The sequence below is a fragment of the Cucumis sativus genome, chromosome 2, assembly GCF_000004075.3.
Source record: "Cucumis sativus cultivar 9930 chromosome 2, Cucumber_9930_V3, whole genome shotgun sequence".
Lineage (NCBI taxonomy): Eukaryota > Viridiplantae > Streptophyta > Magnoliopsida > Cucurbitales > Cucurbitaceae > Cucumis > Cucumis sativus.
The window spans coordinates 14683483-14701967 of NC_026656.2; the positions used below are offsets into that span (position 1 = coordinate 14683483).

Here is an 18485-nt window from a genome sequence, read left to right on the forward strand (position 1 = left end):
ATCAGATGTATCAATTGATGTATTAGGTGTATCAGACGTGTATAAAGTGTATCGAACGTATATTAGTAACGAGGGCATTTGTGACATTTTACCTCTTGATGTGTGGGCTAGACTTCGTTTTTTGCAATTTTTACAAATAATAAAGTGTGTGTGCTATGAACTTAATTATTATAACTTTTTTTTGCCATTTTTGCAAGTGTCCCTATAATTTACCTATTTAATGTATTAAATAAATAATATTTTTATTTTTATTTAATTATAGGATATAATATCATTGATTAGGGATTTAATTTTAATATATGGTATAAAATTGAGTCAATTAGAGTAATAATATATTAAAGAATTTCTACAAAATTAACAAAGTTCTTTTGATTGAATTTTATCTGGTATTCTAATTTCATCCTCTTCGTCCACCTTTGGGACACCTTCCAAAGATCATTTTAGTCATTTCATTTATCTTTTTTTCGATCTCTCTTTTTGTCTTATCTTTCTTATTTAGATCATCTCCTCCAAGTTATATGATGAGTGGATATTTCTGACTATGTTTATGAAATTTTGACATATAATTCTGATTTAATTTTCTATTGAAGTTTTCAGTCAATAAAAATTACCGTGAATGGATTTTTCGTCATCTTCTTCAACAAATTTTTTCACGTTTTTATTCCCACATTTTATATTTATCATATACCTACATAATAACTATATGTTTTTCATAATATACTATATATTTTTCATAATAATATACCCTAATTTGTTGACCAAAAACTACATACTATACTATATATTTTTCATATACCCTCAAATTTTTTTGAAGCACGAACGTTTCGAAAGTTCATATCTAACTACTGGGTGGTCTCGTTTTGAGTGATATTAAAGTTTTTTGCCCATAAAAGCCAGAAAAAATATGTCTGCGACGTTTGCGTTGCAAAAGCCATTCGCGACGAATTGGGACCGTACGCAGGGGAAATATTTTGCGACGTGGCAACGAGCTGCGTCGCGGAAAGTATCCCCGACGGAGGTTTAGCAACGTTGCTCGATGTCGTGTGCGGCATCAATGTAGCTTTTTGTGACGTTGTTTTATGTTTTCCACAACGTGTTGCTGTTGTTGGGGAAGAACGCGTTTATTGTAGTGTTTTGAATCCTTCAACTCAATTATAATTCCCGAGAATAGCGAGTCAACGTTGGTGGTAGTCCCGACTTCAATTTCATGAGAATATAGTGAAAAACACGTGAGGAGATTACAAGAAAAGAAAAGCATCAAAGTTAAGATTTTTCTTTTAACCTATCTTTGTTATTTTTGGGTTTTTTATGCATGTTAAATACTAAACTTGTTTAGTTGCAATTAGAGTAAAAAATTCAATCTTTATTCCACTGCAAATGTCTATTGTTTCCATCAGAAAAAAGGGTCAATGCTATAGCCGACGAAGAAAGGACCCAATTTAGAATGGTGTAAGAGGTATCGAAAATTCACATCTAACTACTGGGTGGTCTCGATTTGAGTGACGTTAAAGTTTCTTGCCCATAAAAGCCGAAAAAAATATGTCCGAGAGTCGGTTTTTATTTTCGTCTGAAAACGTTGAAAAAAGGGGCAATGTTATAACCTACGAAGAAAGGACACAATTTAGAACGGTGCCAGAGGTCTCGAAAATTCACATCTAACTACTTGGTGGTCTCGATTTGAGTGACATTAAAGTTTGTTGCCCATAAAAGCCGAAAAAAGTATGCCCGGGAGTCGGTTTTTATTTACATCCCCAATGTTTTATTTTTCCATCTCTCTAAGGATTGTAGTTGTGGATTTTGATCATAATTAAACTGTTTGATTTATGTTTTCTTTTTAATACAACTACTTAATGTTGATACGGATTTGCGACATGGGTCATGGAGCTCGTGAGTCGCAACCAATTTGGTTTACAGTAGGAGAATTCAAACTTTTAAATTTGGATTTTTAGGATGTAACAATTCGAACTTTTAAAACGAGCTAAGGTCATTACTCAAAAGACAAATAAAATTTACGCTTTCTTAAAAAGAGAACTAAAATTACTATCAAATAAATGTTCGAAAGTCATAAAATCGACAAAACCAATAAAAATAATTTGAAAACGTGACATGCGGTTCTAACAATTCTTTAGATAAAATAAAGTTAAGTAGGATAAAAATTTAATTAAAAAAATGTCTAAAAACAAAATATCATTCACGAAGAAATACAGTGTACGTGAAATTCATAATTGAAGGCAACAACTTTCATAGCGAAAATATACTGTAAGGTAACTGTGTTACACATAACACAAAATGAAACTTGTCCGAAAATGAGGACCTAAGTCATTAAATTCTAATTATGAAAACATATAAGAATTTAATCGCAAACTAAAGATAGTTAAATTTAATACCAATAAACTACCATAAAAGTGAAAGTGAATCTAATATAACAACAAAATATTTAGAGTTTTATAAAGCTTTATTAATGAAATATTTTGAAAATTCGTAATTTTGTTTTTCTCGAAGTTAATCTTGACTGAGATCGACTCCGAGATTCTTTCCAAATTTTAAAAAGCTATTTAGAGAAAATTTCTAGGTCTCTCTCGACTGAGTGTGTCACTGAGGTAGTGTGTTTTTATTAAAAATTTGAAGTTTATTAAACACTTCTCAGGCCAATTTGCCTCTAGATTCCTCGAGTTGAAAACAGAAGCATTTAGGTTAACTGTTCTCGAGGCCATTGTGGTCTCCAAGATGCATCTAACTAAATAACATAAGCAATTATGTCAATGATTTCAGGCCAAATTTACCACAAGAATCTTCGAGTTGAAAATAGAAGCATTTAGGTTAACAATTTCCAGGTCAAAGTTGATTGAGATGCACCGAGCAGAAAAACAGAAGCAATTATGTCAATGATCTCTGGACCTATCCTGGGACAAGTTTGACTCGAGAACCATTAACCTAAATGCTCGTGTTTTCAGCTTCGTGTATGGCGCAGAAACTTTAGACGGACAAGTGTGAGATTTTATTTAGAAAACTTTATTGAAGGTATATTGTTTTCGAAATATAAATGGGGATGCAAAGGCCCATAAACCAAACTACCCGGTTAATGGGGATGTAAAGGCCCATAAATTAAGAAAGGCTCAACTAGCGGCCCATCATCAAGCATTAAGAGATGAACTAGACAATACACATCGCTGTTTCTAAGCTTCACCAATTTCATCGCGCAATTGCTTGGGAAGAACTCTTGTTCGACGTTGCTCTACACAAATTTCTCTCTGAGCTGCAACAATGGCGACCGTTATGCAGAAAATTAAGGATATCGAAGATGAGGTATCTGCACTTATTTAATGTTCTTAGTTTCTTTTACTCTCAGCTGCCGAGCCTTGGAGCTTCGTTTCAATTTATTCCTTGCTGGGTTTACTTTTGAAATCGATTGAGTTACCATTTATATGCTCCCGGTTGATCTAAGATAATGGACATGTTGAAATTATTTTGAAGTTGCTTATATAGTCTAAAGTTACTTGTGATGTGGTATTTTCCGGGCTATTTTATGTGGGTTTGTTGATGTAGAGGACGAGTTTATGATCATTTTTGTTCATATAATTCATTAGACTTCTCTCAGTAAATTTTTGGGAAAAAAGGGGAATTTTTATGGAGTATACTGTATTCTGGTTCCATTCTCAGTTACATATATCTAAGTAGAACTTAAAAAGATAAATTATATATATATATAATCTACCATCCATCAACTTTTATATGTTGGAAATAAAATGGATTGATGTAAGGATGTTATACCAATGGTTGTGTATAATGGCTGAGTATGTCATTCTTTCTTAGATAGGAAACAATAGATTTCATTACTCAAATTACAGAGCAAAATTAACTGTCGAGAAAGTTCCATTTTGGAGTGTATTGTGAACCTTTTAAGTTGTCTTACTGGGCCTATTTGGTGGGGGTGTGACGTGAGTCAGCTTTCTCATTCTTACCTTGGTCTTCCTTTGGGAGATAATCCGAGATAGGTGTGTTTTTGGAACCGATGGTGGAGAAAATTCAGAAACAATTGTTGTTCTGAAAAAGGGAGTTCTTTTCCCCCGCTAAAGGGAGAAGGTGGACTTTGGTCCAATTTGTATTGGGTAAAATGGCTATATACTACTAGTACAATTCTAATGTTAATTATGGAGCAAGACATATTGAGAAATTCTATGGGAATGAGGAATGAAATGCGGGATGGAGACAGACGGAGAAACTGTCCCCGTCCCCAACATCCCTAATTACAATAGATACTCATCTATTTTGATTGGAGGCCTTTTATTTTTGTGTGTGTATATATATAAATATATGTTGATGAAGGTATTTGTTTCCCATAGGAAAACAAATGTTCAATTTATATATTATAATAGCAACTAACTGATTTACGGTATCTAACTTTCTTACATACATTATTTATTAAAAAAATACATCCGAGGCAGGGATAGGTACATGATTCCCTGTCTTGTCCCCTTTTAGCTAATTGGAAGTAAAATCTTCTTGGTCCCTCTCCCATTTCCTGTCTGATTGGATTAGAAATTTCTCTCTGTGTTCATAGGGGTCCCTACTGGGTAAACGAACATCTCATGTTACATTCTTACTAAAGACCAAATTGTCACTTGTAAATGGTAGATGGGTTAAACTTTTTTTTCTCTATTAACAAAAAAAACTCTCCAGCACCCATCGTAACATTTTACTGAGAATTTGCTCTAAACATTTGGCGAATCCTTTCCATAGACGATAATCCACTTGGCGCGACTGTTCTAACCACTTGTTTTTTTCATTAGGAATGCAGTGAGATTTGTGTTAAGAATGCAACTCTCAATCTAGTCTTTGTGTGTTCTATGGAAGGCCTTTTTTCCTAAAAAAGTCAAGGTTTTCTTTTGGATCTTCTGTTTTGAAATGCCAAACACCTGCGGTATAATCTAGAGAACACTTCGAAATTATGATCTCTCCCTAATTGGTGTGTTCTTTGTAAAAACAGTGAGGAATCTTTGATGCACCTTTTTTCTCTTTTGTTCCTTTCTAGCTGATTGTTGGGGTAGACTCTCTAGCTTTTTCAAAATTCAGTGATGCTGGCCAAAGAAAGCTTTAGATGCCTTTCCACCATTAGTTGAAGGTCCTCAGTTACATGTCCAAGCAAAAATCCTCTGGTCCAATGGGATCTTCATCCTCCTCGAAGGCTGTAGTTAGAAAGAAACTCTTGAATCTTTCGTGATCAAGTAACTAACGGCGATTTTTTTGGGGTTTGGTTACTCTTGTAGCTTCTACTTGGTCTACTACTTCCAAATTTTTTTGTCACTATAGCCTAACCCAAACTTATAATAGTTGGACTCCTTTTTTGTAAGTTCTTCTGTGCGGATACTCATCTCCCCCTTTTTTACATCTTTCTCTTTGGTAATGAAAGTTATGTTTCTTATTCAAAAAATTAATCCTAATCCATCTGGACATAAACCTTTTTTAATTGTATTGTTTTTGTAACCTTATCCAATTTGATTCTCCTTTCATCCACTAATGATTGGCTCTTAGGACTGTGTCCAGAGTTATTAGCTGATTTTCAAGAAATTGTCTGGCATGATTTAATTTGTTCTGCTTAAACCTTGTTACAATTGAGGATAGAGGTTCTTGGACCATTGTCCATAGTTGTCTTTACCATGCCTTTCTTGGGAACTAAGCAGATGTTGGTCTCATTTATGTGTTCGCTTTTTGGCACAATATTTGTGGGGGTGAGCACTGGCGGATTTAGTGTAGGGCACGTGGCTCGAGCCCCCTCTCAACTTTGTGGTCGTTATATATGTATAACTGATTTTGTATCAATATCATTAGTTGATCGAGTGGTAAGTTAGTCTTTCAGTCCCCTTTAGACCCAGGTGCAAGTCCCACCTTTTATATTCTTTTTTAGATTATTTTTATTGAACTGTCAAGCCCCCGTTGACAAAATTTCTGCATTTGCCACTAGGGTGACGATTTGAATTTCCAATCCCAATGAAAACAGTAGATATCATAATCTCTGAGCTAAGCTCACATTGGCCTTATTTGATGCGTTTGTTTATGCCATTCCAATAATGTGTTGAGACATCTGAGGTTTTCATTATAGTTAAGTTGTAGTAACTGACCAAAAGGCACGGGAGCTTTGAAGAACAATTGCTAGGTAGTAAGAAATCTGGATAAATATTCAATAATTATATAATTTGGCGCTGGCATTGGAAGTTCTGGAGATGTGAAATTTCCTTGTGCATGTACTGACAAGTTATTACAAGAGATGAATGGCTGATAGAAATGGTAAATTTATACAATTCGTTTGCTTTGCAGATGGCAAGAACTCAGAAGAACAAAGCTACTGCTCATCACTTGGGCTTGCTCAAGGTATGTATATCCTCGTGGTTTGATGGGTTTTTAAAATATACATAAAAGGGAAACGATTTCATTGATGAAATTACAAATAACATTAAACTGCGGTGAATTTTCATCTTATGAAAAAAAAATTACTTTGAAGTTTAGTAGAAGTATCATCAGACAACTAGATACATGCAACAACCACCAGCAGCGGACCAACTATAAGCTCAACAATGAACTAAGAAACCATAAAACCTTACCACTATGTCCTGACAAAATTCAAAACCTATGAACAAAAGCTTGATTAAATAAAAAACTTCACAAAAGCTAAAATAATTATACCTTCAACTCTAAGATCAACAATGATCAATTAGACCATCAACATTTTGTAGCCGAGCACCACTTGAAAAAGTTTAAGCAAATGTCCAAAAGCTGGGAAAACAGCACAAAGCAATTAAAGGCATCACAAACACTAAAACAGCAGCAAAACTCAAACGAATAATCCCAAGTTCTAAAATTTGGCAGTAGCTCCTACAAACCAAACATCACCAATTTCCGTCTTTTTCAACAGTGATGAAAATATCCTCACTTGCTAGACACGGCAGCAAAAGAAAATACAAACAGTAACCTATAGGCAATCACTTACTCACCCATATATCTATATAATAAATTCAAACCATGGTATGAAATTGAATAAGTATCCAATCTCTCTCTATTTTCTTTACATTTTCACTCTTGATGTACATAGAAAACACAGATGGTGTACTGAAGACCAAGTTATCTTATTCTTTTCGAGTTCTGATTAGCTCAATGGTTAGTCCTCACCATATGGACGGTTAATCGCTTACAAACTCTCAAAATTTGTGGTCTGATAGGCTAAACTTGCGAAGTTACGGAGGGAAATCATTGCGCCTTCATCAAAAGGAGGTGGTGGTGCTGGTGAAGGTTTTGATGTCACCAAAAGTGGGGATGCAAGGGTTGGTTTGGTTGGTTTCCCTTCCGTCGGAAAATCTACATTGCTCAATAAATTGACTGGTACTTTTTCAGAGGTATAAAAAACTCGTTTGATGTTATATCTATTCTTATCTCTTCACAGTGACGGTATGTAGTATGATTTCTCTATATTCAGTGACACTTACATACAGATATCAACAGAATAATATAACACTGCAATATTATAATTTATAAATCTCATTGAAACTGATTCGCTTAACAATGTCAAGTTAATATATACATCTGGAATAATTTGGTTTGAAGGCTTGCTAACCATTAAAATAGCTGTTGGTTAACTGTTAGCCAAAAAACCATGTACGTTTACCACATTAGGGATTAAACTAGCTATTGTCTAGGTTCTCTCCAAGGGCTATATAAACCCCTTGTTTCTTGTGTAAAATCAACTGATTTAACTTCATAAAATCCCCTCTTTTTGGTGGACACCAGTGCATGCCCCGTCTTTATTCACAAACCAATTTGTATATGGAATTAGGATGTTTCTAGTGTGCTCTTACATGCATATGGTTATAGGTTTTGAAAGGTTGGTTATCTTGAGATTGATGCATAGACTTGGGTGTTGTAGGCAATATCCCATTACCCCCTTGTCAAACCTTAAGAAAAAAAGGAGCTCAGGATATGTATGCATATACAAGATATTTAGGGCTTGGCTTGTATGGTAGGTCATCTGTAAACAGAAATTTGAAGCTGTTGAATTCAAGAAAACAAAATTGTATTTCACGTTCTCTTGTTTGGTAGTAGACTAATAAATTGAAATCTAACTTAAACAGTTGCTTTAAATGTGTTTAGTAGTATATTTCATAATTTTTTTTATACATTACCCAATATATATTTTAATTAAAAAAAATGAATTGAGTTTATAACATGAAATACTATATTTCTAAACGTTTTAATCTTTTTTAAATATAATTTTGCATTTTAAAATTTAAAATTCAATATACAGGCACACTAAAAACATACAAAATATTGTTTTCAAAATTTATACGGTTTGGATAATTTGAAAAGTGTTCTAAACTAGAATCTAGATTGCGAACCAAACATACCCAAGAATCAAGATAGCAAAACGGTTTGACTGAATTGATTAATTTCCATCAATCACAGTCCGGTTACAGTTTAATGTATGGTGCTGTGTTTTCTTTTATACCTGTGAGATGAGAATTATGCAGAATCTCCTTTTACGATTGACAAATAGATTTCTTGCAACAGTTGTTTTTCTTAATTATAACTTCCCCTTGCAAAATTGTATGTGCCGTTGCCACTTATATGAACAAATGTTATATAGATGTACACAGTGTCCTAGAGTTCTAAAGAATCACATGGTGCATGTATACATATGTGTTTGTATTTGTATAGAATTAAAATGCTTACAATTTATGGATGCATATGTGTATGCATGAATGCATTTGTGTTTCAGTATGGGCAATTAAATTTCTTAAAGATTTTGTGTATGATATCTTGTGATGTCTCACAAATTGTTAACTTTACAGGTTGCTTCATATGAATTCACTACTCTAACTTGCATACCGGGTGTAATTGGGTATAGAGGAGCTAAAATTCAGGTGCTGTTATTCTTTCAGATTTCTGCCATTTTCTATGCTTTATTATTCATTTCTATTGGGTAGTGAGGGCTAATAATCAATTACACTTTCTTTTTCAGTCGTTTCATTTTTAAGAGAGAATTTTTCTATAGTATTTTTTTGCCACCTTTTAAAAATAAAATTTGAATTGAACTTGTACTTTACTGTGAACGGCAGTTACTTGATCTTCCTGGTATTATTGAGGGTGCTAAGGACGGAAAGGGAAGAGGAAGACAGGTAAAGCATCATAAATCTGTTAACACTTCTTGTATTGATATTATTTAGTCCGATCCGGTTCAGCTGTCAATGGTTATTGTTAATTCTATTATTAAAGTCATTTCTCTTTGAATGTTCACTATAGAGGCGGAGAGATGCATTCTGTTGCATTTCTGCTCTCCATTATCTTATTCTTTTTTAATGGCTTACATTCATGTAGGTTATCAGCACGGCCAGGACATGCAATTGCATTATAATTGTTCTTGATGCAATAAAGCCTATTACACACAAACGTCTAATAGAGAAAGAGCTAGAGGGATTTGGCATCAGGTAAATTTGTGATGGTTCCAAGTTTAGCATGTGATATTTCTCAAGTGGTGTATGGAAAAGTTTTATATGATATTTTATTGAGACCAAAATCAAGAAGGTGCAATTGAAAAGTAAATTGGTTTTGATGACCTCAAGTCTGTCTCTTAAAACCAGCTTGCTGAGCTGAGCATGACCTTTTGGTGTTGACTGGAATACTGGACAACACTTCCTTGTCAACCAAGATATTACCTTAATGCTCAATACACTTACAAGGTAAAATAGGTAGACTGTGGACAAATATGTGGGATGGTTTGTGCCTTTCGAAACTACTCGAATGCAATTTTAAATCTTGCACTTCTCCATGAATCCATTTGTTACCATTCTAGCTTCTGTTCAATGTTATATCCTTTAAACCCACCCTTTTGTCGTACTGTGACCCTGTGGGTTTATGGGCACTTTCATGAGTGAAAATTTGAATGTTCCCACGATCACTTTTCATTTATTGAGGACAACTTCCATTTTTGGTAAAAGAAAATGCTAAGGAGAAAAGGAACCTATACATCCGCCCCACTCAAATTAACATTGAGATTTCAAAGAATCTATCCGGTTTGATAAAATCATAGTGTTACAAGATGAGTACAAATTCTTTCTTGAACGTTTTGAAGGATGAGGTCTACAACATAAAAATTACATAAAATGTTTTGAAGATAAGTTTGCTTCTTTGATTCTTTCTTAGGCTTTTTGTTCATCATACAACCTCTTAGTGGTGCACAAAATTACCCCAAATTCTTTTGTAATTATAGCCTTCTAATGTGTATTAACAATTGGAGGGATCTTCTTCATTAGTTGTGTGTGAGGGGAGGGGGTTTCTTCAAACCTCTGCCCTTAGGTTGTCCTTCTTTGCTCTTTGATGAATATACATCTTTGTTTCATATCAAAAAGGAAGAAGAAAAGAAAACATAAAAGGATCAGCCCTCATGAAACCTACAATAACCCCGGAATTTTTGTAAGGCAGTATAGTTTACAAGAATTATTTATATAACAAGCTCAACAGAAAAGTTAATTTCATTAATTTCTGCTGGTGATTGGGATAAATATAATATTTTCTCATGCTAAACTGAGTTAGCTTAATGTTAATTGACATATCTTCTAGCTTCAACCCTAAAAGTGTTGGAGGTTTAATCCTCATCCCCACAGTTGTATAATTTTTCTCATGCTTGTGAATATTGTCACAGTTTGCTGTTTAGGATGAGCCCTGGTGATCACCGTTACTTGATTTTTCCTTTTCTTTGTATCATTTTATTTAACTTTTTGGTGCATTTCTTTGAAATCAGGTTGAACAAGGAGCCTCCTAATCTGTCGTTCAGGAAGAAAGACAAGGGTGGGTTAAATTTAACTTCAACTGTAACTACTACCCATCTGGACCTTGACACGGTGAAGGCTATCTGTAGTGAGTACAGAATCCATAATGCTGATATCACTCTTAAATACGATGCAACTGCTGATGATCTCATAGATGTAATTGAGGGTAGTAGAATATACATGCCTTGTATCTATGCTGTTAACAAAATCGATCAAATCACTGTCGAAGAGCTGGAGATTCTGGACAGACTTCCTCACTACTGCCCTGTCAGGTAAATTTTATGTACTTGCAACTTTCTATAATTTTCTTGATATTATTTTGCAAGTTTGTTTTCACTTTCAAACAGTGCTAGTTCGCATTATGAATTTTATGATCTTTGTTACTTTCCCATTTAACCACAAAAGGTTCATATAAGGCCCCATTGTCAGTACTCTGAAATTCTGAATTATAACATATAAATGGGAAGTGATGGGTTCAAGTCATCAAAGGATTGAGGGGGAGAAAAAACATCGTAAACCAAAAATCCATGGAGCTTACAAAGCTCTGTAAAAGGAAGAGAAACAAAGCTAGTAACTAAAAAGTAGTAAAACCATTCCATTACATCACATATTTGGCCTAGTGGTAAAAAAAGAGACATAGTCTATTGAAAATAAAGATGAAGAAAGAACACAATATCTACGTGGAAATCATAGTACAGGGAGAAAAACCACAGTATAAATGTTTCTTATTATTTTCTGACAATAATAAAGGTACAAGGGAAAAAATATTTACAGACAACATGAGCCTCATTAAAAGAACAAAGTAAATTACAACTACTCTGGGTTTTCAACATTTTCCAAGCCCACTATTTCTAACCATCTAAGAGATTATGAGTTCAATCTACAGTGGCCACCCACCTAAAAGTTAATTTCCTACGAGTTTTCTTGACACTCAAATGTTGTAGGGATCATGCGAGTTGTACCGTGGAATTAGTCGAGTTGCACGTAAGCTCGCCAGGACGCTCACACATAAAAAAATCCAGCTGCGGTAAATGTCTTGAATGGAGAATCTAACTTCTTTAAACTATATACACCATAATTTTGACAGAATGACCTTAAGCATTAATCCACTAGGCCACTATTGTATCTTTAATGTCATGAATACGGTACATTGTTCTATTTTTCATGGAAGATTTAATGAACCATTGGAGGTTTTCACTTCGCTTGATAACATGATCATATTGTTTATTGTTTCTGATTTGTTTGACAGTGCTCATCTTGAATGGAACCTTGACGGTTTACTAGACAAGGTATGGGAGTATCTTGATTTAACTCGCATCTACACGAAGCCCAAAGGAATGAATCCAGATTATGAAGATCCCGTAATTCTATCATCTAAAAGAAGAACCGTTGAGGATTTTTGCAGCCGTATCCACAAAGATATGCTGAAGCAATTCAAGTAGTGAGTAACTTTTATTGAAATCCCAACTCTTAGTGTTGTTTAGATGTGTTCACTTTTGTTTCTTAACCTAATCTTTTAGTGTTGTTTAGTCATCCTTGGTTGGTCTAGTAGTAAAAAGGGAATCAATCTTAATAAATGGCTAAGAGGTCTATGATGACCACTTAAATAAGAATTAATTTCTTACGAGTTTTCTTGACACCAAATTATGCAGATTATCCCATATATGTAAAAGGTTAGTTTTTCATCTTACACCTTCTAAACCCTAAAATTTTGGTTTTCCAGTGCCTTGGTTTGGGGATCAAGCGTCAAGCACAAGCCTCAACGAGTGGGAAAGGTCAGTCCATTTCCTTTATTTTCTGCTGCTATTTGTAGCCCCCCACCCTTTGAACAAAATTTAAAGTGCACTCTTGTATGGAATTATTTGTATGTGAAAATTGAGAGAGAGACTTTTGCACACAGGAACACGAGCTTGAAGATGAAGATGTTGTTCAGATCATTAAAAAGGTGTGATCCTTGAATTGTTTATAGCTTCCCAACTTATCGGGAACCCTTGGGTGCGAATGCCTTCACAGTCTCGAGTTTAGCTTTCAACAACGACATGTCACATCCAAAGCTTTTTGTTAGGCTACAGTGTTTTATTGGTGATACTAGTACTACAATCAGTCAGAGCTTTGAACAATACGTAGTAGGAATTGAGCTTGATATGTAATTGTGCCGTTTTTTAGTCAAGCTGAGATCGGTCATTTTCTTGTTTTCTTTAATAGATTATAACCATTTCGAGTGTTAAAATGAATGTTCTTAGATCAAACCTAACTAGCATTTGTTAGATTGAACATCCAAGTAAAAGTAAATTGTGGAAGACCGAGTCTTCATGTATAAGTGTTTTTCTTTTTCTTTTTAGTCTACTTTGTTTATGAGAATTGTGCTGATGAAATTTGGGACATTTTTCTACATCATTGGTTCGTTTCTTGTATGTTTATGAACTTTAAAATGTGTGTAATATAGATCGTTTCACTTCAATTGTGTGTTAGGTTATACTTTTCATTGGTTTATGTACATAAAGAGTGGAAATACGTGCCATTTTTCAATCCTAATTTGGATTTTCTTTATAATTGTTTGAATGGCGCTTTAACATAAAAATTAAAATAGCAAGCACTTAATTGTTAGATAAATATTGAGGTGTTAAATTTTGAATGCTAAGTCATGAATTATGAAAATAATTAAAGCAACTATTCAAAAACTAGTTTTTGTAACACTTCAAAACTTTTATCAAATGATTTTCTTAAAAAAGAAAAGATTTTTTTTTCTCTTATCAATCTAAACAAGGATAAAAGACTTTGGCAGATGGTTTCATTTTATGTTTCTTTTATAAAATTAACTAGGTTAGGAGAATGATATAAAAAAAAGATTACACATTTATCTAACTTCAATCAAAAGAGTTTTCTTATGTTCATATAAGAAGTTACAAACAAAATGTGAGAAAAACCTTGATAGAAGAAACCATCACATTCATAAATCAAGATTGGTGAATTTGAGTTTGCGATCATGCTTTCACACAACAGTTGAAGTATCTCAATATGCTCTTCCTTGTCTGTAAAGAGAAAAAAAAGCCATAAAATAAAAGTTGTAAGTTACAACTACAACTTCAATATATCTTTTGTAGAGAAAAAAAATCAATAATAACATAAAAGAAATATTTGAATTGTTGAACAGAAATTAATACAATTATGAACTGTTTTTCAATATAACAAAATAAAATAATATTTAGATATAACAAAATGTTATTTATTTCAAAATAGACATTAATAAATGTCTATTTTTCTTTTTCTTTTTTTAGAAAGATATCTCATTATCTATCAACTATGGATGCTACAATATTGCTATATTTGAAAATATTTTGAGTGGTTTTATCATTTAAAAAATGTATTAAGAATTGTAGTATATTCTTTAATGCTTTTACATGATTCTATTAAATGGTAATGAGTATGTAAATAGATGATAAATTATGCACCAACATCAAATTAGATAATACAGGGTTTTATGTTATAAACTTTTTTTTTGTTGTCAAAATAAATGAGAATAATATAATATTTGATAACCATTTAAATTTTTTATTTTAAAAATTATTCTTATAAACACTCCTCTTACACAAGTTTTTATGTTTTATGGTCCACCTCCTAAAGTCGAGTTTCAAAAACTAGAAAAAACAATATTCAAAACTCAAAGGTAATTTGTTTCTAGAATTGGACAAGAAATTCCAGGGTTTATATAAAAAATAAAGAAAAAACTATATATATATATATAGCAAAATTTTATATAGATTCTATCTATGATAGATTTCTATCAATTTTGTTTATGTTTTAGCTGTTTTTTCATTTAAAATTATCTATATATATTTATATGGAGAATTGTAAAAAATGGTAAATTTAACAAAATGTTTACAAAATATAACAAAGGTGAGATTTTATCCCTAATAAATATTTATATACTTCTATTAGTCATTATCATATTGATAGATAGTGATAGAAAGACATCAATATTTATCATTAATAAAATCTTAAAGTTTGCTATATGTTATAAATATTAATGTATATAGATTAAAATAAGAATAGGATAGATTTAAGCAAAATATTATTTAAAAATTTAAATGGTAGAAGGACCACTAAAATCTATTCTGAGATCTGAAGAAGGTAATTTGCTTTCCCTAGACAAAACACAAATCCCCATCAATGGCACTTTGCCAGCCAGTAGAGTTTTTTCTCTTTAGAAAAAGAGAATGTGAGTGAATGATTGTTCTGTAATAATTACTCAATATTCTTCATATCCTCATCCTCTTGGCCCATTAAGATAAAAATCTATAAAAGTGTTTGGGAAATTGTTCATCCAAGTTTAGGAAGTCGAGACTATATATAATTTAAGGCCAGACATGCTGAAGAGGAAGCAAATGAAACAAAAGTTAAGGAGAGATTGTTAAATGGTTAGATATTTGACTTTTTCTTTTTATGGTCATAGGTTTCAATTCTACAAGAAGGAATGTAATGCATTATCGAGGTGGTTTAGAGCGATGAGACAAGACTAGGATCTAAAGGTGATAGAACCTATTATCGGATTTAGACAAAATATTAAAAGTGCAATTGTCTTATATCAAAAAAGTTCAACAAAATTAAAAACTCCAAGGACTATAAAGAAACTTATGCTTTTGGTTTTAAATTATCTTAATTAAAAACACTCTAAATTTTGGTGTTCTAACTTGAACTAAATCGTTCTCTAGTTTGCAAGTGGAAAAAATGTGTTAATAGCCACTTTGAGGGGCTCTTTTTGTAGTTTTGATTGAGGAGATATTACTGCGTGATTATAATATTTTTTAGAGTAGATTTTTTCTGGTCTATAGTTTTGTGTCGCCGGTTTTATTGCTTTATTTTAATTTGTATGGCCTTAAAAGGCAGATCCAATAAAATTGGCCAAATCATGGAAGAACCTACAATCCAAGACCTATGAAGAAACCCCACAATCAATAGACTTTTGTGGGACCCATGGCAGTGCAACCATTCGAGTTATTACTTCGATTCGAAGAATTAAAAAAGACCAATAAAAGTATGGGACAGTAGTTACATGAGGTAAGACTAAAAACAAGGAAGGTCGTTCCTCGAATGTACACTAAAAACACCATTCTATTCTTCTCCATTGTCATGTTGATCACAAACTCAATAGCCATACTGACTTAATGTCGAAGTAGTTTTTTGTTTTTTTTTTTTTCATTCTCTAGTTTTCTCTTTCCTAGTCAAAACTCAAAAGTGTAAAGTAGGAGAAGGGTTTCAACATGGTATAGAAAAAAAGTGGAACAGAAGATTGATCTTTGTGTTAATTTTTCCCACAATAACATATTGAATAAATTATTGAGGGGCGGGGTCAGTTATATCACATGCATGCCCACACACAAGGAAAAAGGAAAGATGCTTAAAGTAAAAGCTGGAAAATTAAAAGTGAAAAAAAAGGTAATGAGAAAAAGGAATCTGACCGTTGGAGAGTTGCTGTTGGTGGGATTCAATTGATGATTTTCATCAACATGAGAATGAGGTGTGTTAGTGGTGGGAGTGGCTGACGATGCCATTAGCTCCTCTTCATTCCCAATGCTTGCTCTTGACAAATCCCTTTTGTGTTGTTTCCTATTTTCCCTTATTTTTGAGAAATCAACCGAATAATCAGGCACCCCTCCCTTCTGCTCCCAATCCCCAAATTGTGGTACACTCATCCAGGGAGCAACTTTCTGCATCAAAAAATTGTTCATTCATTCTCTATTTCATTATTTAAACCACTACTCCAAATCATTTCTAATACACTACACAAAATCAAAGTATTGCAGCTACCACTTATCCAACCACGGTTTTGCAATATAGCAAAAGTTCCTCTTTCTGATTGTTTAACAAAGCCTTTTAAGTTTCCTCAGCGATGTAGTTGATGTGATGCACCAATCAATCATAATACTATCGCCATTTTTTACCAATACAATGTCAAATACAAATCTAAACTACTCAATATAATTGCAAAGACCTCCTAATCCAATAATACACCACAGAATTCCTTCAGAAAGTATTCATATTACTAGTTTACTTGATTTCATAGTTCAATTTAATAAAAACCAAGATTTGAATAGATTCAGACTCAATAGATAAGTATGGAGGTAAGTAGTTTATAATAAGTTTACGCGTTTAGGTACAGGCGGAGAAAGTAAGAAAATGAAGTAACCTAATTATCTGAAAGGACAGAAGCATTGCTACAAAACTCCCCCAATTTTCCAATCTTATCCGCTGCAAAAGATTGAACCGACCTTAGAATTAAAAATTCCTTAATTAACATCCATTAAACACACTGAAATTTCATCCGATAACTAACTAATCAAGTCTTAGATTGGACTCCATAATTCGTCAATTTCAATGTCGGAGAGCGGAGTAACATCAGAATCAAGAGACGGAGGGGAAAACTTATAGACGAAAGATTCTGAACATGAAAGGAACTGAAATTTCGCTAAAGAAGAAACGAATTGAAACTTGAAAGAAGAGAAATCGGAAGCAACAGAAGTAAGGAACCGCAGAACATCAACAGAGAATTTAGGAAAAGATACCATTAAAGGTCGAATTACAGAACTTCGAAGCTAAACCAAAAAACGTAACGAACTTCAGGAAGTGTTAAATCAACCTGTACATACTACAAACCGGTGTTTTCAATACTCAATAACTTCTATTTTGGTTGCGGAGAAAGTGCATCAAAACGAGTAAAATAATTACAGAATTCTCAATGTGTTTGAATAAAACAAGAGAAGTGAGCTGTGCAATCTAAGTTTCAGGAGTTAACAAACTCAATTCAGCAAATCCTCAAAGCTTTTATTAATGTTCATACTCAAAAAAGAAAGCAACAGCCAACAAGAACAAGCTGAGATCGGAATCATCATCGTTAACCAAACAGAGATGAGTAGAAGAATTACCTCCTTGCGATCCTCCATGAGACAGAATTCAAAAACGAAGAGAGAGATTGAACACTTGTGAATTCAGCAAAAAGTGAGAGACAAATGAACTGAAAAATGAAGCTTTCTTTTGGTTCATTTAAGAACGATGACGAAATATTTATTATGAATAAAATGTTAGCCATAAAAAAGAAAAAGGAAAAATAACAATTTTTCTTTGGTTGTTATTATATTATTATTATTTTGCACATAAAAGGAACAATCACATAAATGACAATCCAATACAAAATAATATAAATCTAAAACTCAAATATTGGACACTTCTAATAATAAAAATGTCAAGTAAAATGAAAAAACGTTAAAGATTAACACAAGAAAAAAAATCTTTAAAATGCTTAATTTTTATATTTCTTTTTTTAATATTTGACCGGTTAAAAGTTTCAAAGTATAATTTTACATGTTTGACATTTTTAATTGTCAGTAACGACCTATTTGAAAAAATGATTAATTAAAAAATTAAGAAAAGAAAACCTAAAACCTCCTTTTCTCTCATTCTCCACGATACTACCTCATTTCTCATCTCCACCAAAAACTAACCTAAAATCAAGGCAATGGCGGCCATGGCCACGACGAAGGACAACGGTAGTGACGAACGACGATGGCATCGATGAACGATGACAGCTAATGGTTACCTTTGGCAGCAACTGACATATGACGATGACCCACAAACCAAACAGATTAGTTACACTCTAACGACTAGGTGCGAACA

General features: G+C 33.1%; 2 protein-coding genes across 2 annotated transcripts; one reads left to right on the forward strand and one right to left on the reverse strand.

The window, feature by feature from the left end:
• The first annotated feature begins 3153 nt into the window (after nt 1-3153).
• On the forward strand, nt 3154-13275 carry LOC101211033 (developmentally-regulated G-protein 3). Its single transcript, XM_004148399.3, has 10 exons — nt 3154-3306; nt 6316-6369; nt 7215-7388; nt 8838-8909; nt 9105-9164; nt 9364-9473; nt 10787-11086; nt 12064-12255; nt 12538-12589; nt 12715-13275. Exons 1-10 carry the CDS (start codon nt 3265-3267, stop codon nt 12763-12765), a joined length of 1107 nt encoding a protein of 368 aa, XP_004148447.1. The 5' UTR covers nt 3154-3264; the 3' UTR covers nt 12766-13275.
• Nucleotides 13276-13647: 372 nt separating this feature from the next.
• Nucleotides 13648-17895, reverse strand: LOC101211284. Its single transcript, XM_004148400.3, has 3 exons — nt 17738-17895; nt 16274-16522; nt 13648-13846 (listed from the first exon to the last, which is right to left on the reverse strand). The coding sequence occupies exons 1-3, from the start codon at nt 17753-17755 to the stop codon at nt 13799-13801; spliced, it is 315 nt and encodes a 104-aa protein (XP_004148448.1). The 5' UTR covers nt 17756-17895; the 3' UTR covers nt 13648-13798.
• Nucleotides 17896-18485: the final 590 nt, after the last annotated feature.